Source organism: Engystomops pustulosus, chromosome 7, assembly GCF_040894005.1.
Source record: "Engystomops pustulosus chromosome 7, aEngPut4.maternal, whole genome shotgun sequence".
In the NCBI taxonomy this organism is placed as follows: domain Eukaryota; kingdom Metazoa; phylum Chordata; class Amphibia; order Anura; family Leptodactylidae; genus Engystomops; species Engystomops pustulosus.
Genome location: NC_092417.1, coordinates 11,219,102 through 11,247,086, shown reverse-complemented (window position 1 = coordinate 11,247,086; position 27,985 = coordinate 11,219,102). Strand labels below are relative to the sequence as shown.

General features: G+C 42.1%; 2 protein-coding genes, 1 long non-coding RNA gene and 1 pseudogene across 7 annotated transcripts in view; 2 read left to right on the top strand and 2 right to left on the bottom strand.

Annotated features, from left to right (window-relative positions):
* LOC140068808 (NACHT, LRR and PYD domains-containing protein 12-like) overlaps positions 1-6,343 on the bottom strand; it is a 14,778-nt pseudogene extending 8,435 nt beyond the window's left edge.
* LOC140069261 (uncharacterized) overlaps positions 1-10,441 on the top strand; it is a 19,282-nt gene extending 8,841 nt beyond the window's left edge. The window contains exons 2-3 of the long non-coding RNA XR_011848766.1: positions 9,746-10,175; positions 10,254-10,441. This is a non-coding gene — a long non-coding RNA (uncharacterized lncRNA). The remainder of the gene's footprint in view (positions 1-9,745; positions 10,176-10,253) is intronic.
* Positions 9,471-23,536, bottom strand: LOC140069211 (NACHT, LRR and PYD domains-containing protein 3-like). 5 transcript variants are annotated; one of them, XM_072114651.1, is made up of 12 exons: positions 23,386-23,429; positions 23,142-23,299; positions 22,052-22,179; positions 20,631-20,716; positions 20,143-20,303; positions 19,098-19,275; positions 18,515-18,577; positions 15,226-16,918; positions 13,024-13,110; positions 12,707-12,877; positions 10,240-10,404; positions 9,471-9,765 (listed from the first exon to the last, which is right to left on the bottom strand). In XM_072114651.1, exons 4-12 carry the CDS (start codon positions 20,662-20,664, stop codon positions 9,678-9,680), a joined length of 2,640 nt encoding a protein of 879 aa, XP_071970752.1. In that variant the 5' UTR covers positions 20,665-20,716; positions 22,052-22,179; positions 23,142-23,299; positions 23,386-23,429; the 3' UTR covers positions 9,471-9,677. The 5 variants fall into 5 exon arrangements, with proteins under 5 accessions (XP_071970752.1, XP_071970751.1, XP_071970753.1 ...); XM_072114650.1 differs by having other exon boundaries at positions 23,142-23,536; XM_072114652.1 differs by lacking the exon at positions 22,052-22,179 and having other exon boundaries at positions 23,142-23,536.
* LOC140069236 (SLAM family member 8-like) lies at positions 23,292-27,985 on the top strand. The gene is made up of 5 exons (XM_072114696.1): positions 23,292-23,908; positions 24,702-25,028; positions 25,104-25,397; positions 26,599-26,709; positions 27,683-27,985. The coding sequence occupies exons 1-5, from the start codon at positions 23,698-23,700 to the stop codon at positions 27,820-27,822; spliced, it is 1,083 nt and encodes a 360-aa protein (XP_071970797.1). The 5' UTR covers positions 23,292-23,697; the 3' UTR covers positions 27,823-27,985.

The following is a 27,985-nucleotide window of genomic DNA, read 5'->3' as shown; positions in this document are numbered from 1 at the left end:
TCTCCTGGTAACCTGACCACAACCTCATGTTCTCCATACTACTCTGGTGACTCTGATCTCTGTCTCCTGGTAACCTGACCACAACCTCATGTTCTCCATACTACTCTGGTGACTCTGATCTCTGTCTCCTGGTAACCTGACCACAACCTCATGTTCTCCATACTACTCTGGTGACTCTGATCTCTGTCTCCTGGTAACCTGACCACAACCTCATGTTCTCCATACTACTCTGGTGACTCTGATCTCTGTCTCCTGGTAACCTGACCACAACCTCATGTTCTCCATACTACTCTGGTGACTCTGATCTCTGTCTCCTGGTAACCTGACCACAACCTCATGTTCTCCATACTACTCTGGTGACTCTGATCTCTGTCTCCTGGTAACCTGACCACAACCTCATGTTCTCCATACTACTCTGGTGACTCTGATCTCTGTCTCCTGGTAACCTGACCACAACCTCATGTTCTCCATACTACTCTGGTGACTCTGATCTCTGTCTCCTGGTAACCTGACCACAACCTCATGTTCTCCATACTACTCTGGTGACTCTGATCTCTGTCTCCTGGTAACCTGACCACAACCTCATGTTCTCCATACTACTCTGGTGACTCTGATCTCTGTCTCCTGGTAACCTGACCACAACCTCATGTTCTCCATACTACTCTGGTGACTCTGATCTCTGTCTCCTGGTAACCTGACCACAACCTCATGTTCTCCATACTACTCTGGTGACTCTGATCTCTGTCTCCTGGTAACCTGACCACAACCTCATGTTCTCCATACTACTCTGGTGACTCTGATCTCTGTCTCCTGGTAACCTGACCACAACCTCATGTTCTCCATACTACTCTGGTGACTCTGATCTCTGTCTCCTGGTAACCTGACCACAACCTCATGTTCTCCATACTACTCTGGTGACTCTGATCTCTGTCTCCTGGTAACCTGACCACAACCTCATGTTCTCCATACTACTCTGGTGACTCTGATCTCTGTCTCCTGGTAACCTGACCACAACCTCATGTTCTCCATACTACTCTGGTGACTCTGATCTCTGTCTCCTGGTAACCTGACCACAACCTCATGTTCTCCATACTACTCTGGTGACTCTGATCTCTGTCTCCTGGTAACCTGACCACAACCTCATGTTCTCCATACTACTCTGGTGACTCTGATCTCTGTCTCCTGGTAACCTGACCACAACCTCATGTTCTCCATACTACTCTGGTGACTCTGATCTCTGTCTCCTGGTAACCTGACCACAACCTCATGTTCTCCATACTACTCTGGTGACTCTGATCTCTGTCTCCTGGTAACCTGACCACAACCTCATGTTCTCCGTACTACTCTGGTGACTCTGATCTCTGTCTCCTGGTAACCAGACCACAACCTCATGTTCTCCGTACTACTCTGGTGACTCTGATCTCTGTCTCCTGGTAACCTGACCACAACCTCATGTTCTCCATACTACTCTGGTGACTCTGATCTCTGTCTCCTGGTAACCTGACCACAACCTCATGTTCTCCATACTACTCTGGTGACTCTGATCTCTGTCTCCTGGTAACCTGACCACAACCTCATGTTCTCCATACTACTCTGGTGACTCTGATCTCTGTCTCCTGGTAACCTGACCACAACCTCATGTTCTCCATACTACTCTGGTGACTCTGATCTCTGTCTCCTGGTAACCTGACCACAACCTCATGTTCTCCGTACTACTCTGGTGACTCTGATCTCTGTCTCCTGGTAACCAGACCACAACCTCATGTTCTCCGTACTACTCTGGTGACTCTGATCTCTGTCTCCTGGTAACCTGACCACAACCTCATGTTCTCCATACTACTCTGGTGACTCTGATCTCTGTCTCCTGGTAACCTGACCACAACCTCATGTTCTCCATACTACTCTGGTGACTCTGATCTCTGTCTCCTGGTAACCTGACCACAACCTCATGTTCTCCATACTACTCTGGTGACTCTGATCTCTGTCTCCTGGTAACCTGACCACAACCTCATGTTCTCCATACTACTCTGGTGACTCTGATCTCTGTCTCCTGGTAACCTGACCACAACCTCATGTTCAGACTATTTTTCTGTCTTGTGATTTTGTACATCATTTGCCTTTTTGTTGTGACATGTCCCTGGTGACTATTCTGTTTGCACTTGTCTAATCTTCATCTCCATGTTTTACACTTTGGCATAGGAAGGGATTGTCAACCAGTTGTTCCTTACCATTAGGATATGCAAGGCAATCAAGTAGTGGCCTAAGAATTGGGGTTCACTGTCTACTTTCCTTGTCTTTTCCCAGAGCGTCCGTTTCTCTGTGTCACAATTAGTGGAATGACACTTATAACAAACGTTTCAGTTGTAAACTGTAGTATTTACCTTTCACCTCAGTGGTCAAACATGGACCTTCTTTGTCCAGTAGGATCTGTTCTGTGAGGGTGTCACCTACACAAGGAGGTAAGTTCAGGGGTGTAGACATATTATTGCCATTAGTAAACATGTTCTGTTCTGATACCAATATTGGCCAGAAAAGCTGAAATTCTTCCATTAAAAGTACAATACGTAATAAAACATCATAATTACCGGCATGAACGATTTCTTCCAGTATTGTTATTATATTGGGATTTGAGCGCCCGGTCTCTACAGAGAAGAGGCTTTCTCAGAATGTCATCACAGCACTCCTCCCCGCACGCAGAATGTCCTCTACCAACTTCTCAGCATATGAGGAGGAGCCAACATTCTCCTTCAGTTCTAAATAAGACTAAAATAATGAAAATACATAAAATACTATCAGATTTATACTTGTACATAGGGGGCAGTATTATAGTAGTTATATTCTTGTACATAGAGGCAGTATTATAGTAGTTATATTCCTGTACATAGGGGACAGTATTATAGTAGTTATATTCTTGTACATAGGGGGCAGTATTATAGTAGTTATATTCCTGTACATAGGGGGCAGTATTATAGTAGTTATATTCTTGTACATAGGGAGCAGTATTATAATAGTTATATTCTTGTACATAGGGGGCGGTATTATAGTAGTTATATTCTTGTACATAGGGGGCAGTATTATAGTAGTTATATTCTTGTACATAGAGGGCAGTATTATATAGTTATATTCCTGTACATAGGGGGCAGTATTATAGTAGTTATATTCTTGTACATAGGGGCAGTATTATAGTAGTTATATACTTGTACATAGGGGGCAGTATTATAGTAGTTATATTCCTGTACATAGGGGGCAGTATTATAGTAGTTATATTCTTGTACATAGGGGGCAGTATTATAGTAGTTATATTCTTGTACATAGGGGGCAGTATTATAGTAGTTATATTCTTGTACATAGAGGGCAGTATTATAGTAGTTATATTCCTGTACATAGGGGGCAGTATTATAGTAGTTATATTCCTGTACATAGGGGGCAGTATTATAGTAGTTATATTCTTGTACATAGGGCGCAGTATTATAGTAGGTGTATTCTTGTACATAGGGGCAGTATTATAGTAGTTATATTCTTGTACATAGAGGGCAGTATTATAGTAGTTATATTCCTGTACATAGGGGGCAGTATTATAGTAGTTATATTCTTTTACATAGGGGGCAGTATTATAGTAGTTATATTCTTGTACATAGGGAGCAGTATTATAGTAGTTATATTCTTGTACATAGGGGGCAGTATTATAGTAGTTATATTCTTGTACATAGGGGCAGTATTATAGTAGTTATATTCTTGTACATAGGGGACAGTATTATAGTAGTTATAGTCTTGTACATAGGGGGCAGTATTATAGTAGTTATATTCTTGTACATAGGGGGCAGTATTATAGTAGTTATATTCTTGTACATAGGGGGCAGTATTATAGTAGTTATATTCTTGTACATAGGGGGCAGTATTATAGTAGTTATATTCTTGTACATAGGGGGCAGTATTATAGTAGTTATATTCTTGTACATAGGGAGCAGTATTATAGTAGGTATATTCTTGTACATAGGGGGCAGTATTATAGTAGTTATATTCTTGTACATAGGGGCAGTATTATAGTAGTTATATTCTTGTACATAGGGGACAGTATTATAGTAGTTATAGTCTTGTACATAGGGGGCAGTATTATAGTAGTTATATTCTTGTACATAGGGGGCAGTATTATAGTAGTTATATTCTTGTACATAGGGAGCAGTATTATAGTAGTTATATTCTTGTACATAGGGGGCAGTATTATAGTAGTTATATTCTTGTACATAGGAGGCAGTATTATAGTAGTTATATTCTTGTACATAGGAGGCAGTATTATAGTAGTTATATTCTTGTACATAGGAGGCAGTATTATAGTAGTTATATTCTTGTACATAGGAGGCAGTATTATAGTAGTTATATTATTGTACATAGGGGGCAGTATTATAGTAGTTATATTCTTGTACATAGGGGGCAGTATTATAGTAGTTATATTCTTGTACATAGGAGGCAGTATTATAGTAGTTATATTCTTGTACATAGGGGGCAGTATTATAGTAGTTATGTTCTTGTACATAGGGGGCAGTATTATAGTAGTTATATTCTTGTACATAGGGGGCAGTATTATAGTAATTATATTCCTGTACATAGGGGGAAGTATTATAGTAGTTATATTCTTGTACATAGGGGGCAGTATTATAGTAGTTATATTCTTGTACATAGGGGGCAGTATTATAGTAGTTATATTCTTGTACATAGGGGGCAGTATTATAGTAGTTATATTCTTGTACATAGGGGGCAGTATTATAGTAGTTATATTCTTGTACATAGGGGGCAGTATTATAGTAGTTATATTCTTGTACATAGGGGGCAGTATTATAGTAGTTATATTCTTGTACATAGGGGGCAGTATTATAGTAGTTATATACTTGTACATAGGGGGCAGTATTATAGAAGTTATATTCCTGTACATAGGGGACAGTATTATAGTAGTTATATTCCTGTACATAGGGGGCAGTATTATAGTAGTTATATTCTTGTACATAGGGGGCAGTATTATAGTAGTTATATTCTTGTACACAGGGGGCAGTATTATAGTAGTTATATTCTTGTACATAGGGGGCAGTATTATAGTAGTTATATTCTTGTACATAGGGGGCAGTATTATAGTAGTTATATTCTTGTACATAGGGGCAGTATTATAGTAGTTATATTCTTGTACATAGGGGGCAGTATTATAGTAGTTATATTCTTGTACATAGGGCGCAGTATTATAGTAGTTATATTCCTGTACATAGGGGGCAGTATTATAGTAGTTATATTCTTGTACATAGGGGCAGTATTATAGTAGTTATATTCCTGTACATAGGGGTCACTATTATAGTAGTTATATTCTTGTACATAGGGGCAGTATTATAGTAGTTATATTCTTGTACATGGGGGGCAGTATTATAGTAGTTATATTCTTGTACATAGGGGGCAGTATTATAGTAGTTATATTCCTGTACATAGGGGGCAGTATTATAGTAGTTATATTCTTGTACATAGGGGGCAGTATTATAGCAGTTATATTCTTGTACATAGGGGGCAGTAGTATAGTAGTTATATTCTTGTACATAGGGGCAGTATTATAGTAGTTATATTCCTGTACATAGGGGGCAGTATTATAGTAGTTATATTCCTGTACATAGGGGGCAGTATTATAGTAGTTATATCCTTGTACATAGTGGGCAGTATTATAGTAGTTATATTCCTGTACATAGGGGCAGTATTATAGTAGTTATATTCTTGTACATAGGGGGCAGTATTATAGTAGTTATATTCCTGTACATAGGGGGCAGTATTATAGTAGTTATATTCTTGTACATAGGGGGCAGTATTATAGTAGTTATATTCCTGTACATAGGGGGCAGTATTATAGTATTTATATTCTTGTACATAGGGGGCAGTATTATAGTAGTTATATTCCTGTACATAGGAGGCAGTATTATAGTAGTTATATACTTGTACATAGGGGGCAGTATTACAGTCGTTCTATTCCATACAGTATTGTACTTTGCTTTTTACTAATAATCAGGATATGGTGCAGTCAGTGAATAACTATGAATGTTTCTTACCTTTGCATCTATAGTCTCCTGCAGTCTGGAGAGAAGATTATGAGGGCCCATGGACTCCACAATGAGGGTTAAATCCTTTCTGAAATATTTGTATATCCTCCTCACCTTGTAGTCTTCATAGTTGGAAAGTTTTTGTAGGACATTCTGGACGTCCCCTGTGGAATGGAGGTGTCAGTATGACAATCGTTAGATGATATGGGGACACTCTGTACATACACATAGATCACACACTGACCGTCTTGTATCACGCGCTCCGATCCGGGATCCATCTTTACTCCTTCATGACTAGTAGTAGAATGATCGTGGTTATCACTAGATTATATCAGTCATAAAGTTTATGCTATACATTGCCTTCTACAATAAGTAACAGCACTTGGGGCGGTATTTTCTTATATCACATGTATTGGCTGGGGCTGTACTGCATCTATGTGACACTGTGCAGATGCTGAGCCCCAGTAATACACCCCCCCATCACTGTAGGAGCCCTAATAATCTACGTCTCTATCCAAGTCTTCCACGTGTATCGGGAAAGACAAAGATCATAGTCTTGTTTTAAGCTTTCCTTATACTCATAGTATCATCTCATCCACATGTTGTCCGGCTTCTATATAATGGAATTGATAAGATGACAGCCGAGGATCAGATCCCCCAGAGTAGGGTCCATGGTAGGCGGCGGCCCACGTCTGGATCATGCTGATACTCTGTTACTATTACTTCTTCATCAACTCGTTCAGTGCAGGTGACTCCTCGTTCCTGGAAAGTAGAACAATCTTTATGGCATCTCAGTGTTGTTGGACTTTGCCTGATACAAGAGAATCAAAGGTTATCGGGGCCTTATAACTTGTATCTAATGGTGGAATAGCCGGTGGAATCCAGACAAACAGAACCCCCCCTCCCCCTTGAGTTCCTATCTCATGTTTGTGATGTGGTGTAGTAGTTGTATAATTGTAGGACTAATCCATAATTTACTGTAAATGGATTGTGGCCTCCTCAGGGGTCCAGAGTTTGCTGCCCCCCCCCCCCCAAAACCGGACCACTTACGTTCTGCCCACTGAATTTACAGACACATTTTTAAAAAGCATCTAAAACCTGATAAAAAAAATGCTGACAACATTACTTAAAACTGGTCCCCTGGGACTGACACCACACACTCTAGGACACACACATCACATGTGACATCTTATACTCATTGCTTATGGTAACCAATCACAGCTCAGAGCTCATATTACTGACCTGTGGCAGAACACTAACCAATCACAGCTCAGAGCGCATATTAATGACTGTGCAGCAGCAGACAATGGCTTCTGTGTATGTGTACATACATACATACATACACACATACATGCATACACACATGCATACACACATACATACATGCATACACACATACATGCATACATACATGCACACATACATGCATACACACATACATACACACATACATACATACATGTATATACACATGCATGCATACATACACACATACATACGCACATACATACATACACACATACATACACATATACACACATACATGCATACACACATACATGCATACACACATACATACTCACATACATACATGTATACACACATACATGCATACATACATACACACAAATACATGCATACACACATACATTCACACATACATACACATACATACATACACACATACATGTATACACACATACATGCATACATACATACACACATACATGTATACACACATACATACACACATACATGCATACATAAATACACACATACATGTATACACACATACATGAATACATACATACACACATACATGTATACACACATACATGCATACATACACACATACATACATGCATACACACACACATAAGAGAAAAAATTTCATATATATATATATATAAGGCAGAAATGACTTGGGTGCAGAACCCAGACAAGGAAAGCATCATCCATGTCCTTCTATTACCGCACGTCCACTGCAGACACCATGTTTTTACCTGAACCTTGAGGTGCTGCATATACACCTTCCCCTAATTTTTAATACATAAAAAGCTCCTCTCTCCCAATTAAATTATATATACATCCCCCATTATTATATTATATACAGCTCCTATAGTTTAATTAAAAATCCCACCCCTATATACAAATTCTCCCACATGTTTAATTATATACAGATTTACCCCCAAATTTTATTTAAATCACCCTCTCCCATTTAAATATAGCCTCCTCCTATATTTAAATAATACACAGCCCCCCATATATTGATGTAATGCTTCACCTTCAAGTTATATTATATACAGCCCATCCTGATTATTTAATAAGTAGCCCTTCCCATAGTTAAATTATATAAAGCAACCCCCGCTATATCATGTCCAGCTCACCTCCCATATTATATTATATGCAGCCTCCCTTATTACATAACATACAACCTCCCCTTATATAATATACAGCCCCCTTATTATATAATATACAGCCCCCTTATTATATAATATATAGCTTCCCTTATTATATAATATACAGCCCCCCTTATATAATATGCAGCCTCCCTTATTATATAATATATAGCTTCCCTTATTATATAATGTACAGCTCCCTTATTATATAATATACAGCCCCTTAAATAAAATGCAGTTTCCCTTTTTATATAATATGCAGCCCCCCTTATATAATATGCACCCCCCCCCCTTATTATATAATATGTAGCCCCTTGTGATGCAGTAATTTGCCTATTTTTAAAAATAATAAAGCAGTTACTCACCTCCACTCCAGTCACACTTGCCCGCCACCATGCACTCTCTTCATCTTTCATCAGGGTGACGTCATCCCACGATGCTTGGGTCCTTCGGAGCAACAGAGCGACATAGACAGGATCTGTGCCGCTCTGTACATCATTTGCATCTATATCTTGAAGAAATAGGAGCAATTTATTTTCCGTATGGGCAATTCCGATGGTAATGGCCACCCGATTCATCCATATTACTGTCTCATATTTTGCTGCCTCTATCATGTCTCAGACATCTGTCGCCTGAGGCAAGATTCTCATCTGGTCTCATGGCAGATGCAGCCCTAATCACATGTCAGTAATGTATCTATGTAGTAATCTTGATTCTGGTCATGTCCCCTTGAAATACTTGTCCCCTTGAAATTGAGGCCCTGTTCATATCTTCATTATTTCTGTTATTCCATTATTTATACACATCTTATATAACTACTATAGGCACAAAGTATCAATGTATAGACATACAACAAGGAGCCAATGATCTGTGACTCCAGTGTAGGTACAGTGTCTATAGGGCATGTAGTAGTCTGCGACGCATCCCCGTAGAACCTTCTGGAGGGTTTTTGTTTTGGGGCAGAAACACTTTTTTATGTTTAATGAATACATAATTTCTTCTGGTTTCATAAAAGTCTTTATTGAAGCTATACACTGACTTGTGTCTGACAGTGCCTCACCTTTTCACAGGTCACATGTGGTATTACACCTGACATTCTTATGCCTATATAACATATATTATTATTAATTCCGGACAACCCCTTTAACATTGTCCTTTGGTATGGTCCTCCGTATTGTTGGGCGACATCGGCTTCTTCTTTGTATGGTCGGCATTATAAGACAACAGATAATCCAGGTTTAAGGGCTTCCAGTTGTTTAAAAAATTCTTCTTTCTCCTTAGAAAAATCGTTTTGTCCGAGACTACGACAAAGGGAAAGGAAGAGATAAGTAATTTGAGATAAAGCTCAAGATGTAAGATCTGGTGGACTTCTTCACACCAGACTAGAAGCTGAGGCTGGACCCTGCTTTTGACTTTTATAGACTTAGAAATATGAATTCTGGGCTACTTGGAGGGGTCGGCATGACTGGAAGGGTAGAATGAAACCTGGTCCAAGTCTTAGTCAAATTGACCGTCCTAATTTTCGATCAACTGAACTGAAGAAACACACTGGACCAGTTCTATCCTGCCTCTAAGGCCACTTTCATAGCATTCAACGTGAGAAAGTCTAAAATGTTTGCCCTTTTGTGCCAAGGGTCCAACTTCCACGAAAAGTGGCCATGGTGGAGCAAGGAACAAGACATGGCCGGATGGAGATGTACTGTAACCTGCGGTAAGAAACTGTCTGAAATCTACAGTAGCCTCTGAACTCTCCTGACTCCCTATGATGGACTTACCTAATCTCTTCCAGGTTTGGTGAACCCAATATTAGATCCTGAATATATCTGGCGCTGCCATCGCTGAGAAAATTCCTGCTCAAATCAAGATGTGTGAGGATTGGGGTGTGGCTCAGTGAGATCAGATGTGGAGCGTGGTCGTCCGTCAGTTTTATCTGTTGGAGACTATTAAAAACATGTAAAATGTCAGGATTGTCCAAAAGAAGCATAAACTATTTGCCCGGATGAGACAAAAGACAATCTGTAGACCTTGACAGTAAATGGTAGGGTTAACACAATAGTGTGCATAGAATTAGAGGGGGATGTCAAATTGACTTTGTAGCCTTCACTATCTCAATGGGACCTGAGACTGCAGTGACATTGGAGGGAGATATTGACTTCTGGTCCCATCCACAATGTAGCAATCGACCTGTGGTTGTAGTAAACCGTGAATCGATGCACTGGCCAATAGTATCCTAAGGGTAAGGCCATCAAAAAAAAGAGATGGAAACACTCTTCGCTTCCATGTGCACTTACATAGGGCAACTTCCCCAAATAAGCGAAGCAGGAACGCAGCCTGACAAGGTAATGTCTGATCCAGCTCGAAAGGACTGAGCTGAGGGCCAAGATCCCACTATAACATCACAGAGTGCACTCTTTTTACACTGATATCAGATGATTCCATAGATTACGACAGAACCTGTTCTGTTAAACGCGGATACATGTAGAAACCCCCCTAAAGAGTGGAGAGGGTGTCGGCAGTAATTCTGTATTGACGTCACTGATCATTTTGCTCCTCTTTTCACCTGTCAGTGTCCTCTTTCAATCGGTTAATAATCCATCATCAGTATTGCTAAAGCCAAAACAAAACAGGAATTGATCCAGAACAGAGATGACCAGTAAATTGTATACTTGCATGTCCCCTGTGTTCTGATCTGTATCCACTCCAGCTCTTGAAGCTTTTCATTCCTTTTGACCCATGAAATGAAGGGGAAAACTAAACATAGTGGCAACATCATAGAGTGGTGGAGGGTGAAAACAGCATTATGGAAATCACAGGGTGTTCCAGGGAGACAGGGGTCAGTTGGCAGCAGCATGAGTAGGCCGCAGAGTGGCACAATGACAAAGTCTGGAGATGGCAGCAGCAGCATGAGGTCAGAAAGTGGCATGATGACAAATTGTTTAGGTGGCAGCAACATATTAGGCCACAGAATGGCACAATGATAGAGCGTGGAGGTGGCGGCAGCAGCAGGAGCCCACAGAGTGTCACAATGACAAAGTGTGGAGATGACAGCAGCAGCATGAGGTCAGAAGGTGGCACAATGACAAATTCTTTAGGTGGCAACCACATGATAGGCCACAGAATGGCACAATCACATGGAGGTGGAGGCAGCAGCAACATGGTAAGCAACAGTGTGGCACAATGATAGAGCGTAGAGGTGGCAGCAGCAGGAGGTCAGAGAGTGATACAATGAGAAGTTCTGGATGTGGCAGCAACTTAGTAGGCCACAGTGTGGCACAATGATAGAGTGCGGAGGTGGACAGCAGCACGAGGTCAGAGAGTGGCACAATGACAAATTCTGGAGGTGGCAGAAACACGGTAGGCCACAGTGTGGCACAATGACAGAGTTTGAAGTCTGAAATGAATTTGAAGTTTGAAAGTTTTAATTTAAATTTGAAAATTAGAGACGCCACATGCATCATTCATGATAATCTCCCTGAAAATATTATGTCTTTGCCAAAAAAAAATTGGAATATACAGATCCCCCAAAATAGACACCCTGTAATTGGAGCAAAAATCACTCCAGAAACTATGTGGATTTGACATGTATCTCTTGCTATCAACTTCAGCAACAAAAAATATTGAAATCCCAAAACGGACATCCTGGGATTGGAGTAGAAATTACTACAGAAACTATGTGGATTTTATACAGATTTCTTCCTATTCACTTCAGCAAGAAAACAGAACTGCAATTTGGGGTATACAGATCCCCCAAAACGCACACCCTGGGATTGAAGCAGAAATCGCTACATCACAGTACAGTAGAAGCAGCTGGACGCTACGGGCAGCACATGCAGTGTGAAGTGGTGAGATTAGAAAATGGCTGCCTCTTTTTATAGTCTGTGTCACATCACATAAGCCTACCGGTTGCTGATAGGCTTAGAGGTCTGCACATGTCATCGAGGGTGTTCCTTTCTCCTTCCCAGAGTTGCCCCATGTAACACGGTGTGCTCGCACCAATTTAACTAAAGAAAGGGGGGGGACTTTGATCCCACAAATCGGCGGAATCGCCGTATTTGTGACTAATCAAATTTTCCCTGAAATTCGGACCGAATTCCACTTTGTTCGAATCGATTCGCCCATCTCTAGATGTCATATTATAACCAGTGTCTATGATCACAACTGGGGGATCCAATAGAAAGCCACACAGTTGGGGGTTTCAAGACATATGTGACTCCCAAAAGTCATTGGGAAAAGACTACTCACGACAAACGTGATATCCTGCAGGTTGGAAGGGTAAGACTCTTCATCAAGTTATGGAAATCTGGACCAGCGAGATTGTTTTTGGACAGATCCAGTTCTGTGAGGCTCTGGTTTATGCTCAGTGAACAAGCCAATGACGAACATGATGTCGATGTCAAGGAGTTATTTCTCAAACTGTGAAATGAATATAAAAACAAATCAAGTGTTGCATCAAGACGATCCATGTGAAGACAACAAGGTCGTAGACTTGAGGGACATCTGTACAATAGCTCAGTAGTATCTACCTGTAAAGAATTTTATGGAAAATGTAGGATCCTTACCTAAGTTTTTGAATCCTGGAGTCGTCGTGAGTTAGGATCCTGAATAATAACTCCATATCGATGTCTTTCAGGTCATTGTTAGAAAGCCTAAAGTAACAAAATACAAAATCAATGACAAATTGGCAAATGTAGCTTGTGGTAAATGTAATATATTCCAGCAGTATAAACTAAAAAAGGGAAAAAAATTTTTTTCACCCCTTAACACCCAATTGAATCTGGACTCCACTGTGACAAGTTCACAAAACCTCTGGGGGACAGATGGCATGGATTGGTCAAGGACAACAGTGCAAAGCATCAGGCAGAGCGTAGTCAAAGGAAGACCATGTCCAGACACTGGAAGAAGTCGCAGAGGACAAGTGTGTGAGTAAACTAACTCCAGCCCCAAGGTTTTGCTATATTTGAGAACACATTTCAAGCCATATATACTCGAGTATAAGCCATGTTTTTCAGCACAATAAAATGTGCTGAAAACCCCACCTCGGCTTTTACCCCGAGTCAAGAAAACAAACAAACAGTGTACTCACCTTCCGATGCCCCCCTGGCAGGTCCTTATGACACGGAGCCGATGCCGGAGCATTGATCGATAGAAGAGGACCTGCCAGAGGGGCATCGGAAGGTGAGTACACGGTTTGTTTTTTTCCTAAAGGCATTATATTGGGGGCAAGGGATGCAGGCTATAAACTGGGGGACAGGGGCTGCAGGCTATAACCTAGAGGGCTGGCAGGCTATATACTACAGGGGGTGGCAGGCTATATACTACAGGGGGCTGGCAGGCTATATACTACAGGGGGCTGGCAGGCTATATACTACAGGGGGCTGGCTATATACTACAGGGGGTGGCAGGCTATATACTACAGGGGGCTGGCAGGCTATATACTACAGGGGGCTGGCTATATACTACAGGGGGCTGGCAGGCTATATACTACAGGGGGCTGGCAGGCTATATACTACAGGGGGCTGGCAGGCTATATACTACAGGGGGCTGGCAGGCTATATACTACAGGGGGCTGGCTATAAACTACAGGGGGCTGGCAGGCTGTCTCGGCTCATACTCGTGTATATACAGTAGTTGGAAACACCATGCATATCATGTGATACGTGTCTATTTGGTTACTGGAATATAGCCATGAACCCTGATTAAATAAAGTTGGAAGAAAAAAAAACGTCCTGACCAAGAAACATGAATATGATCACCTAGTCCCTACTAGGTAAGAAGGACCTATGGATATGTCATGCAACGGTGAGATTCATAACATTTTTTCTCAGGGCACATTCACACTGCCGTTGCCCACCGTACCATAGCACGACGGGCACACAGTGGCGCTGGGGAGAGGAGGTGAACGCTACTCACCCCTGCCCCTCCCCATAGGGATAAATGGCGCACGGTGCCATATACCGAGAAAAGATAGGACATGTCCTATCTTTTCATGGCTAAGGAACGGTGCAGTGGCGCACAAGTGCGGCATCGTACTGCTCCCGTACGGCACCGCGCGCCCAATGCCGGCCTATGGGGGAAGTATATGCGACGTATATGCGCCTTGCTTGCAAGATTGCTCAAGCCTTGACACATTTATCAATAGATTTGATACAGGCCTAAAAAGGGTTTCAGTAGGGTTTCACATGGCAGTATTAAAAATTAATTTATTTTAATTATTTTTTTTATCACAATTTCTTTTTTTATTTCCCCTCACTCATCCCCCTTACTCAGCTAAGGGATGATTAAAAGCCACCATTTTGAAAGATTAGTCCATAAAAAATCATAAAAGATTCCAATTGGATACGTTGCGTGAACATAAAAGATTCATAATGAACCTACAAATAAAGGGCGTAACTGTGAGAGGCTGTGCAGGGCTCTGCGTGGGACCCCCTTTCCCCTTATAACTTCTGCATGGGACCCTCCTTCCCATAAAACATATATATACATATTTGTATCATTTGTCTCCATTTGTTAGTGTGGCAAGTTGGATGGCCGGGCCCCCTGACACTGTGGACCTCATAGCAGCTGCAATGGCTGCTACCCCTGTAGTTGTGCCCCTGCTATGAATCACTCTTTATTAATGTTAGATAATTTTGTAAAGAAACATTATACCTGACATTTATCATAACATTTCTTAGTGTATATGAAATTAAATCCACTTAGAAATTCAAATGAGAAAATTAAAACTAAAATTAGAAATTAAAATAAGAAAAGTTTTTAACTACCTGAGATCTTGAACTGAGTGTAGAGTTCCACTCAATCTTTCCAAGCCTTCACCTTGAATGAAACATCTATCTAGGTTAAGGCAACTTGTTTCTGAGCAGGATTTAAGAATAAAAGCCAAGATGGTACAGTCCACAGGTGTCCGATGGAAATCTGAAAAGTCCAAATTTTCATTAGGTCCTATCGTATCAAAGACAAGGGCTTTATTGCGGGACTCAAACAGATACGTCAGTAGGTTCATTTTCTCTTTAGTATCTGTTTCAGGCCTCCATTTGGCTCTGATTTCCTGACGGAGCCACTTAATGACCATCTTGGCAGGGGAATTGTCATCACGTAGGTATCGCTTCAGAAGAGATATAGTTGTACCATCAGACAGACCACACAAGAAGCGTATGAACATCTCACCACGACCATCTTCAAGTGATCTGGCTCTTTCTAGTGAGGTCTTCAATTCCATCTCGGAAAAGTTCAAGTAGTGATGTAAAGCCGAGAAGAACTCCTGAACGGTGAGATGGAGGAAAGAGTAGGTCGTAGTTTGACTTTGATAGCTGTCCATTATAAAACTGGATAGAAACTGGGATCTGCTGTCCACGTGAAATGTTTCCATATCTTTGCTATCAAATGTAAGGATGTGATTCATGACTCCATGTTGGGCCATTTTCCCAATGGAAGTCAGAAGCTCCTTGGGACAGTTTTTGCAATGATTCATGAGCATGTGGGCCACGTAAGACACAAAGAGTTGCGTCACTGTTTTTGGTAGAAATAAAATTTGTCCGGCATCATTTATAGGCAGGGGCTTGAAACACGTGCATAATACTTTACAGATGATCCAGCAGTACGATGGGATGTAGCAGAACGTGTACAACACGTCGTTCTCTCTCACGTATTGAAATGCCTTTTCGGACAATTTCTGGTCATTGAAAAACTGTTCAAAGTATCTCTCTCTTTCTTTGGGAAAGAATCCCATGATCTCGCAAACCCTCTGAAAAACACTTACATCAACAGAAGCCAATCTGGTTGGTCGACTGGTCAACAGTATTGAAGACCCTTTGAGAAGACTTTGTCCAACCAAGCTGGCCACGATGACACCAAGTCTGACTCTCTCTTTAGTCTTAATCCCTTTATTTTGTGAACCAAAATCAATGTTGTGTACACTTTCATCTAGACCATCAAAGACAAACAGCAGTTTTTCGGGATCTTTGAAGATGATGTCAAGTTGACTGTGTAGATAATCATATTGATCGAGGATCATCTCATCCAAACTGACCTCATTATATTTATTTAGTTCCCTAAATTTAAAGAAGAAGATAAAGGAAAATCTCTGATAATGTTTCCTAGTCACCCAGTCGTAGACAAACTTTTGCATTAAGGTGGTCTTCCCAACTCCGGGTACACCGCTCACCATCACTGCAAGTGGCATACGATCCGATCTGTGATTCCAGCGAAACAACCTGTCGGGGGAGATATGTTCCAGACCGATATGGGCCTTTCTCAAATAATACTCATGTATCCCTCCCATTTCTATTATCTCATGTTGTGAACGATTCCTGAAGTCCTGAGTAGAGACAACGACTAGATCCAGGTAGCAAGAAGAAATGCTACAGCTTCCCCCTGGATGCACAAATCCCGGAGCATTGTGTTCCTGCAAATTTTTGGTAATTTCCATTAGATGTTTCTTGTGACGATTGTGGATTTCTGTAAAAAAATGGTTCATGAATGTAATTATGTTCAATCAACATTTATTGATGAAATAGAGTAACAATTGCGAACAGTATTTCCAAGACAAGAAGGGTGGTCTCGCAGGACCCCAGCATTAAGATACATATTACATCATGTTACACAGTAACGTGGCAGCAGGCTGTGAAATTATATTAAGGTAGAGATCGTAAAGTACTGGCTGCGGGGGTCCGCCCATCCTTTCCAATTATAAAACGAGACAAAAGAACGAACAGGGGGTAGAGAAGACATAGACGAGCAGGGAATAACTGGGCGGGAAGAGGGGGAGGGGACTGGGGTTGGGGATGGCTTCTGTGTCATGTTATGGTTGTACACTACAGGCGTATCGCCTGTTTGCAATGCAAGGGTCCTGAAAGGTTACAAATTCAAGTAGGGGCCTAATTAATTAAGCAAAAAGGCTGGGGTTAGCTGGAATTCCTCCCAGGGGGTCCACACAGTGGCTGTCTTACTCGGGTCGGGCATGTCCTCGGCCACCAACTCCTCCATCCTCCGTATGTAGCGAAGATCCTGTATCCACTCCACAACCGTGGGTGGATGAGGGCTCTTCCAGTGTCGAGGGATCACTGTCCTTGCCGCCGTGAGAAAGAGGCGGAGTCCTTTTTTGATGGAGGAGATGGTGCCCGGTAGCATGGAAAGGAGGGCAACCTGTGGGCTAAATTGTATAGTCTTACCAGACACTCTGCTGTATGTGTCAAACACCATCCGCCAGAAGTCTTGTATTATCGAGCTTCATGAATGTAAATCAAGAAATCAAAAAATACAACAAAGCAACAAGCAAAGTCAACCATGTCGATGGGGCTTGACAATTATGTGATCTACAGTGTAGCAACTCCACCAACCCCAACTCTTCCCATAAGATGGTGGCACAGTCAAAACTTTTTTTCTGTAGCTTCCGTTAATCTCCAGGTTTCATTGCAGTTTCAGCACCAGACCCTAATTAGATTCTAAATTGTTAGATGGGTGGTCCTAAGCTATCTGCTCTTGTTTAAGACCTGCCCATCTAGATTTACTAACTTTAATAACTTTACCATACTTTACCTCGGAAACTGCACTAACAGTTCTCTGCCCGTGTATAATGTTAGGTGCAACAAATTAATTAAGAACGTGCGCCATAAATCATAAATCTTTCGCTCCCCCCCACTGGCCTGACAGAGTTCACCAACTTTTCTGTGGTGCACCATTAACATAGGGCATGCGACAGACTTTGCAAGTGAAATACAGCGTTCGGTCCGACCGAGCACCGGACCACCCCCCAATCTGTGTCTCATGGATGCCAGCGCAGTTGCGCTACAAAAGGGTCGCGTGCTAACCATTTGTGGTGCAAGACGTTTCCACCTAAAACAGCATGCAAAGTCCGACAGGGCACAAAGCCCTTAGTAAATTTGCCAAACTTCATGGCATTGATTGCATAGGAATGTTGCGGCTATAGGAAAAAATCCAGTTTGCGCCAAATCAGTGGGGAGACATCTATGGAGAGTTGTTGGTGGTAGAGGTGGGGATAGGACTTTTTTTTAAGACTATTACCAAAGTTCATAAATTGTAGTTATTACTCACCTTCCAATTGGTGTAGCTGGTGTCCATCTTTATCCAAGGTGATCAGTGGCAATAATGTTGCCCCTACAATACAGGAAACATACAACTAACCGGTCATCTGACACTATTAGAACGAGACATTCCAATCTTAATCCAAAAATAGCTAAGCAAATGGCTCCCCATATCTATCACTCCAGAACAGACCTATGTGTCTCCATGGTTACAGACTACAACCATAACCTCAGGTTGTGATGCTCCCTACATTTACTGTATCTAGGGCTCAGACTACACAAAGGTTTGCTTATAGGCAATAAGCATAGACACACATAGATCTGTATTAGAGCTGTGGACACTTACAGGGTCACCAGAGTTCCCGACGGCACACCCCCTAATTTGTGCTCCACGGAAGCCAGGGCAGCTGCACTACAAAAATTGTCACATGCGCCACAATCCCAGCACAGACACTTATTGTTAAATACTTGTACAAGCTGTTTTAGCCCCAAAAAGGTGCACAGTCCGACAAAAGTGCATGCGCAACCCTTAGTATACGATATGATATTCTGGTCAATGAATACCATGTGCTCGATAAGTCTCTTATTGGTACCTTTTTGGATAAATTCTGCCAATACTCCAATGAGATTAGGATGTTGATAATTATTCTGCAGGATATAAAGGCTCTCCCACAGTGCCAGCATAGCGTCTCGTCTCATGCCCAAGATGTCTTCTAGTAGACATTCGGAAAATACAGAAACTCCCAATTTTTTCTTTAATAAGAGGTAATCCTGAAAAATAAACAATATGGAATTGTAAATTTCATAACATCACATTCCCTCTCCAAAAATGTCAATAGGTACAAGAACTAGACAGTTGAGATGACGTTCTCCACCACTAGCGACCCAGAGATTGGAAGCTTACCTCACCTAATTTTTGCTTATAAATTGAACTTTGGCATTGGTCAGTAGACTGTAGGCCACCAATTATAGCAGAAGATGTTCACCTCTAAAACCTCTACTGGTTCAGTGATGAACGATCTGTTAGAGAGTTTGGGATGTGGTCATTTCTCATCTCACAGGGAAGAGACACCTTAAAGACGCCCTAAGACTCAAGGCGTCAAGTTGCGCCTCTAGGCACAATGGCATCATCTATTTTTTTTAAATATAAGCCATTTACAGCCCCAAACCACTTTTTTTTTAACAATTTGAGACAATGCTGGACAGAGGGTTCCTTTCATTCACCAGGTAAAAATTATCTGTGGGGCCCACCTGCCATAAATCCCAAGTACGTAGTTCCTAGTAGTCTACATATTGGGTTGTCTTCTGCTGAAACTATGAGGTCCAGTATTGGGTTAGAGCCTGGACCTACCATAGGATCCTCTGGTGAGAACCCCCATTAAGGTCAACCTTACCCAAATGCTACCCTTTTATCTAGACTCATCTGAAGGCAAACTAACCACCTTCATGGAGAATCCCAACCACTGGAGGGTCATGTCATAGAGGATTTCATTAAAGGTTTTGGGGAGAGCCCTTGGGTTTGATACTGATTGGGAAACTTAGACTCATGTATGTCAAATTGTCAAATTATTCGACAATTCTGTAAAATATTTAGCCAAAATTTTATTAACTTCTTTAAAGTTAAGACCTTTAACTCACCTGCTCCATGGGGAAATTTCGGGACTTGAGTTCACTCAGAAGGTGATGAGTGTCTACAGTCTCCACTATGTGTTTAAGGTCATTACGGAAGTAACCATACAGGATCCTCAAGGTGCACATGTCATACTGAGACAGCTTATCCTGGAACCGCTGAATGTCATCTGCAGTAGAAATGTTACATTAAATTAAAGGGGTTATCCGAGTGTATAAAACAACCCTTGGGTGGCGGGGATGGGGCGGGTAAAAAAAAAAAAGTACTTACCTCCGCGGTCCCTCCCGGGCTCCAGCGCTGAGATCTCTACAGTCTGTGCCCCATGGAAACAAACAGGGGCAGTAAAACCGCACTGCGTTTAGCTTCCTGCCGGCCACACCCCCACCGGTCCCGCGTTATACAGCGCCGGGAATAGGGATGGGTGCGTGTGGCCTGCCGAACGCTGATTGCAGCGCGGATTCTGTGCCCTACTCATCTTTTATTATTATTAACTCACCATCATTGATGACTCTGGCACAGTGCCTCTTCATAGCTCAAGATCTCCACGGCCTAAAGGGGTCTTCAGACTTCAATCCAAAATACCTAAGAAAAAAGTGGTAGATTTTGATGGTCTCATTGTCAGAAGCCTAACGTCAGTGGTAGCAGCCATCGCAGCCACTATGGGGCCCGTAGTGTAAGGGGGCCTCGTCTATCGACCTGACGCTAAAGAATGGTAGATGTATGCCAGTATATATATATATATATATTATACTGCACATTGTACAGAATAATATATATATATATATAATATAACATATATGTGATGTGTATATGATGTGTGTGTGTGTGTATGTGATGTGTATATTCTGTATGTATGTATATGCCTCTATGCCTGTATATGGCACTCTATATGTGTGTATATGTGATGTGTGTAAATGTGTGTGTATGAGTGAAGAACTGTATGTTTATGTATATGGGAATATGAATGTGTGTGTATATATGAGTGTAATTTGTACATTTTTAAGTTCTTAAGTCTGCTAAAGGGCCCTTCATCTCCTAGTTACGCCCCTGCTCATAGTGTTGTGAAATACCCCAAAATTTCTTATTACGTTTTAGACATCACAGCAGAACAACAGGAAAACAGGTCCCACAACATTTGTTAAAATATTCATCGATGATATATCACAGTTACCAAGACATGGTCGGGAACGTGCAGGTAAGGATTCGAGAAGAAAGCAGTGTGACCGAAGACGTGGAGAAGGACAAAGGAAATTCAGAAAGATAAATAAGGGTCAAAAGAAGAAGAAATTGAGGGCATTAAATACTTCAAGGGGTTTTCCAGGATATTCATGTATGGGTGGAGTCTGATACTTGGGCCGCCCATTATTCAGCTCTAGGTGCTGGAATAATAACAGTAACAGTAAGGTCCGGAGCTGAGAACCTTTACTGATCTCCTGTTACTTCCAGATCCATATTCTGTTGTTATCCAAGCACCTGGAGGCTTCCAAGGTTTCCAAATGTCAGACCTATATCTAGGGGTAGGCCATCAACCAACGACTCCCCTTTATTTATGATCTGTTAAGCTTCGTTAACCGAAAAACCCATTTAGAGCCCCAAGCGCTGGTGGTATTGAACTGGCTCATGCCAAAACTACTCACTGTCCTAGTCATTACCTCAACACCTAGAAGAATGTCCCTGACCACCATGGGAGTGCCCACCATAGAGGCAGCCCATGCCAAGGACCATTTATGGGAAATGTGACCTTTTCCAAATTGTCCTGGCTCATGAGACCCTACAAAGGGTTGTATCCTCTCAGATGCTGAGACCTTCAGAGCCAAGAACCTGTGAGAGGACCTAGACCTTATTGACATAGATGTTGTGTGCTGGTGTCAGGAGTCAAATGCTCCCTGGAAATCCCTATAAGAACCTTGATCCTGCCAGGAATATCCCGATTTCTTTGTATCTATGCCTTTTCCCGGTAACACTGTCCTCTTTGTATTGGAGCCCATCCAGATTGCGTCTTCTCACGCCTGGGCTGCCGTGTGGTTCTTCATTCGTGCTTTGTACTGGGAAATATCCAATGACATTAGAATAGTTTCAGTCTTGTGTTACTTTATATACAATGATAGATTTTTGCTGTGTCGGGACTTCCTGTCTTGAAAGTGAAAGTAATTTTTTTCCAGTCCCTCCCAGAAACAATGCGGAGAAGACATAACTACTTCTGCTTAACTACTTACAGTCTGGATTCTGTGTGAGGCACTCGTACACTCATATAGGTGATGGAAATAGGCGCTTATACATAAAACATAGCATAAAGACAAACAAACCGGCTTGTACATACTGTATAGATGCAAGCTGAGACATGGGTCGAGATTTATATTGGAAACTGGTGGAGAAACCATATAAATCGCCCCGTCCCAGCCAGTTTTCAGGTCTCTATGACTAGAGCAAAATACTCCGTCAGTTCCGACCGGTCTACACAGTACAGTCTGAATACACACATGACCTTACATACACACACATAGCAGTACATACTATACACACACAAGTCAGGCATACAATTACCCTACATAATCACCAATAGCCCCTTACATACTTGAGGTACACAGCCTGAATACACACATGACCTTACATACACACATGCACTCTGACATATAGACATAGCATACACCCTTTCATATACACACATTACATGAATACACATGCTCTTACATATACACACTACATACAAACACATTACATGAATACACATGCTCTTACATATACACACTACATACACACACATTACATGAATACACATGCTCTTACATATACACACTACATACACACACATTACATGAATACACATGCTCTTACATATACACACTACATACACAAACATTACATGAATACACATGCTCTTACATACACACACACAAACATTACATACAATCATCCTTACATATATGTACATCATTTTGAAGAGCACACACAGCATTACACTCACATAAAGCTCATACAAACTCTTATGTACACACCGGCTACTTACCTTTCTATGTATACAGTCTGTGAGGGCACCCGGCAGGAGAACCATCATGTAGGTGTCACCCTGGGAAGTGTTGGAGCTGTATTCAGACGTATGTTTCGTGGTGACTGTCTCCATGGCCTTTTTAGGTTTATATAACAGGTGACATTACCTTCTTCCTACTGTACAAATGATGTGCGGGTTAATGATTTCTGGCTCCTCTCACATTACCTTTGTCAGACCATTGCACACACCGAGCCGGCCAAACCTGTTATGTGCAGGTAGTAACCTCCTGTACATATGCTGGAAATGGGTGAATGCCGAAAAATCTGAAGAAGCAGCAGCCTACTACAGAGGTATAATGTGCCAGACATAGCGCCTCTCTTGTCTGTGTGGCTGTGTCTGGTAATGCAGCGTAATGAGTGTGGGGTGAAGTGATATATTACAAGGAGTAAGGGGTCAGTACTGAATGTGTTGGATTTGCTTTAACGAAGATCAGTCCATTTTGCTTTCATTTTTGGCCCCATGTCAATGACCACAGCCGGAGTTCCCCTATTGAGTGGTGACCTATGATACGGTCATGAGACTGACGTTTCCTTCATCACATTTCTCCTGCTGCTGTGTAATCTCAGGGGATTTCTGTGGGAATTTCTGTGGAAGTTTTGGAAGATCAAGACAGAAAGTCCAAGAACCAAGACACTTCAGATGTGTTCTCCTGGTCACAAGGAGAAGATCTTTGACCATGAGTCTGGACCGGACATTGATGATACTGATATTCATACTGCAAACAGGTGAGTCATATGGGGTCCTCATACTCTATGTGTAAGCTCAGATGGCTGAAAACAGGGAACAACAGAATTTCATGAGGTCGGAAACCTCTACTTCTAGTAATGTATGGTCACCGGATTGGAAACCTCTTGTCTTCTGTGTAGGACATCTGTGACTACTACTATGGGTTAGTTATGCCTTGTAGTACCTCCTCTGACCAAATCTTGATGTAGAGAAATAACACTCTACTATAGACTGGAGTAAACTCTATGGGGCAGATTTACTTATCCGGTCCCGTCACGATCCCGCGGTGCGTTGCCCGATGAGGATTCGGGTCCGGCACGATTCACTAAGGTCCGTGTGCCCGAGTTCCTGCATCCGTCACTTCTGTGCCGAGGTCCCCGGAGTTCACCTTCTTCTTCCCGGTGCATGTAAGTGCTGATCTTGCGGTTCTGTGGTTTGTCCGAATCCGTCGGGTTATCTGACAGCCACGCCCCCCCTATTTCTGTCGCATGAAAGCCGGCGCAGATGCGCCAAAATCTGATCGGGTGCACCAAAATCCAGGGGGAAATTCAGTGCAAAATGGAAATCGTCGGGAAACCCAACGAAAATGCGTCCAACGACCCTTAGTAAATTAGCCCCAGTGCCTACGGAGGGACCAGAGGTCTATCGTTATTGGAGATCATTGTACAGGAGGTGTCCGTAGTGATGTCATGATGGTGTCATCTGCAGAGATGTTATCTTCTATTATGTTCTTCTCTCATTTGTGATGTAAATGAGATGACTATAAATTTGTTGTCTTGCTCCTTTGTACAGGTGCCATTTGTTCCATGGAAAAAGTTACCAAGATTGTAGGAAGAAAAGGAGCCTCTGTACATCTTCCGGTCCTTGTACCACCTGAATTTAGAACCAGGGATGTGTTTTGGAGACACTTGTCCCCGACAGATCACTTAGTGGCCTCCTTTTCCCGGGGCTCATTCGACACCGTGTATCACTCATGTTTTTATGGTAGAGTCCAGATTCTTAAGAACTTTACTTTGGTTATCCTAAATGTAACCCTGAAGGACAATGGAATATTCACCTGTCAGATGGTGGACACCAATGGTCACATGAGGCTTCATCAGTTTCACCTCACAGTATATGGTAAGTGGTCAAGTTAGAAGAACTTACGTTTTTGTATATTGATATCCGCTTTAAAATCCATTTATTTTGTCGTAGAATTGGTGGTGAAGCCGGAGGTCCAGGTGTACACGTCCGGAGGAAACGCGGTTTGTTCTGTGTTTTTGGCCTGCAATACTTCCACAGGAAGCAACGTGTCCTACAGCTGGACGACAGACACTGGACAAGGCGGTCCTCTAAATAGAACCTACGTATTACACAATGACAGTCACCATCTGAAGGCTCTTCTCACCCCAAATGATAAGAAGGTTTCCTTCACATGTTCAGTCACGAACCTGGTCAGCCAAGAGAACACAACCATTGTACCATGGTCCCATTGCTTTGATAAACTGGGTAAGTAGTCTTTGAGATGAACCATGAGTCATTACGTACAAACATTGGTGCTTAAATATTACTCTTTCCTCTAATTCCATGAGCACAAGGATCTCACGGTAGTTTATGTGGCCAATAAGCCAAGATGGTGGTCATAGACAGGGATTGGTGGAAAGAACATACAGGGTCCAATAATGGGATTAGAGGGTTATCAAATCCAACATACTGTGGCATTTATACATTTCTTGTCTAAAATTATTTATGTGTTAACCCAAGGTGGCACCATGCTACTCATATTCACGAGATGAGGTCAAAGGGTGACTTACAAGGAAAGCTTTATGTTAATATGTATAGCAATAACCATATAACCTGAGACTAGAGATGTGCAGACCCGATGGTCGGGTTCGTGTTCAGCATTCAGGTTTGGCAGCCTGATTGGACATTAGTCGAACTGCCAATCCAGCAAATTGAGACCCCTATAGCCCAAATAACCATGGTTTTGACTGGCCAAAAGGAGTTAAACCAAAAATGCAACAATATGTCTGGGTCAGGGTGAGGCGTCCGCACCCGAACCCGACCATCACGTTTGCTCATCACTGAGACCCTTGAATACAGTAGATGGGAACTCCAAAAACCTTCCAAGATGACTTCTTGATTGTCTTTCTAGCTTTGGAGTAAGAGTGATATATTTTGGGGTAAAGTGATATATTACAAGGAGTAAGGGGTCAGAACTGAACATGTTGGATTTGCTTTAACGGAGATCAGTCCATTTTGCTTTCATTTTTGGCCCCATGTCAATGACCACAGCCAGAGTTCCCCGATGGTCAGGTTTGAATACGGCATTCGGATTTGGCTGCCTAATTGGACATTAGTCGAACAATCAATCTGGCAAATTGAGACCCCTATAGCCCAAATAACCATGGCTTTGACTGGCCAAAAGGAGTTCATCCAAAAATGTTACAATATGTCTGGGTCAGGCATCTGCACCCGAACCCGACCATTGGGTTTGCTCATAACTGAGACCCTTGAATACAGTAGATGGGAACTCCAATAATCTGCCAAAATTGTCTTCCTGATTGTCTTTCTAGCTTTGGAGTAAGTGGCAATCTTTAGAAGTTACCATTCATTATACCATCTCCATTACAAAGACCTCAAAAAACCATTTCCGAGCAGAAGTTTATTTTTGTGTAATTGACTCATGTGGAGCACTTTCTTCTTACAGGGAAGGACACTTGTTTCTCCAGTGGTAAAATCTTCTTGGTTATTGGGATCTTCCTTGCGGTAGCATTTACTGTCATGATGTTCTTAGTCTTCTTGTTGAGCAGAAACTCAGGTAAGAAAACCAATCAGTGGCGATTCTATCTTCAGATAAGACGGTACTTGGAACTTTCAGCCTTAGTGTCCTCAAAAATGTGACAATTAATGTTACTTCTCCGCGTAGAAGTGTCCGATGAGTCAATGGTGGATTTTGTTAACCCTCAGGCTTTAGTTGGGTGACCATTTGGTGGCTTCATGGAAAGTTAAATGGATGCACCATTTAACTTTCCACTATTAAAGGCAACCCAAGGTCATTGGATCAAGGCTGAGGAACCCGGCATTTCAACACCGTCCCTACTCCCTGTTGTTATGTTTATATGATTGTTTGGTTCTTATAGTGGTAAAGCTATAGGTATGGAGAGTTAGTTGTTATACCCGGAATCCTGAGCAGCCTTAAAAGTTCCTCTGCTACATAGGAAAACACAAAGATTTAAAAAAAAAAACCAAGGAGTCCAAAGATAATGAAAATGTAAGTCTAACCATACCCCACCACTCCAGGTCCATCACTTTCCTGCTGGTTAGGACTTTCCTCTCGACACAATGGAAATTCTTGAAGATTCCTGGTAACCCAATCACAGGTGGCAAGGAGCTACCTTCTCACTATTTTGTGGCAGACTTTTTATATCTGTGTCCATAACCAGAAGGTAAAGCAGAGTTGGGGTTGAGCTACTCCACGTATCAAAGTGTCAAGGATGATAAGGTTCCAGTTTTGAGAAGCTGAAACTAAGAGAAGAACATAGAGGAGAAGTATCACACAACATCCACTCCTGGTTTTGGCTCAAGAAACTCAACCTCAACAACCAAAAATTGTCCAATTATGGGGAAACAATGTGAAAGTGTAAGTGATGTGTGTAGTAATGAGGGGCAGGGGGCGCTGTACAGTCCGGTGGGGGAGCGGGGAGGAGTCTCGCTACCACTGGACGTCTACTTTAGGAACACAATAGTTTTCTTTCAATGGTGACATAAAACTCTTCTTTCTTTGCTCTCAGGGAAAAATAATGTTAAAAACAGGAGAGAAAAGACGGATAAAGAGACTGCACGAGACAACGATGAGACCGCAGGAGCGGAGGAACGTGAGAGAGCGCAGGATAATATGGAGGCCCTACTACAGAGAGAGACGACCGTGTAGCATGGAGGAGACAAGGGACAAGACCATTATACAAGTCATCATATCATCCTACCCGTGTATCCAAGCCAGCCGCGTGTGATACAGACCCCTGAGCATGTGTATCCAAGCCAGCCGCGTGTGATACAGACCCCTGAGCCCGTGTATCCAAGCCAGCCGTGTGTGA

Excerpts from the sequence above, each read along its gene's own strand:
- LOC140069211 (XM_072114650.1), bottom strand. The coding sequence starts at position 20,664 with ATGAAGAGGCACTGTGCCAGAGTCATCAATGATG. Across the intron at positions 18,578-19,097 it reads GGCAGAATTTATCCAAAAAG|GGGCAACATTATTGCCACTG; the intron begins GTACCAATAAGA and ends CCTGTATTGTAG. Across the intron at positions 13,111-15,225 it reads CACTCAGTTCAAGATCTCAG|GCTTTCTAACAATGACCTGA; the intron begins GTAGTTAAAAAC and ends TTGTTACTTTAG.
- LOC140069236 (XM_072114696.1), top strand. The coding sequence starts at position 23,698 with ATGAGACTGACGTTTCCTTCATCACATTTCTCCTGCTGCTGTGTAATC. Across the intron at positions 23,909-24,701 it reads GATATTCATACTGCAAACAG|GTGCCATTTGTTCCATGGAA; the intron begins GTGAGTCATATG and ends TCCTTTGTACAG. Across the intron at positions 26,710-27,682 it reads CTTGTTGAGCAGAAACTCAG|GGAAAAATAATGTTAAAAAC; the intron begins GTAAGAAAACCA and ends CTTTGCTCTCAG.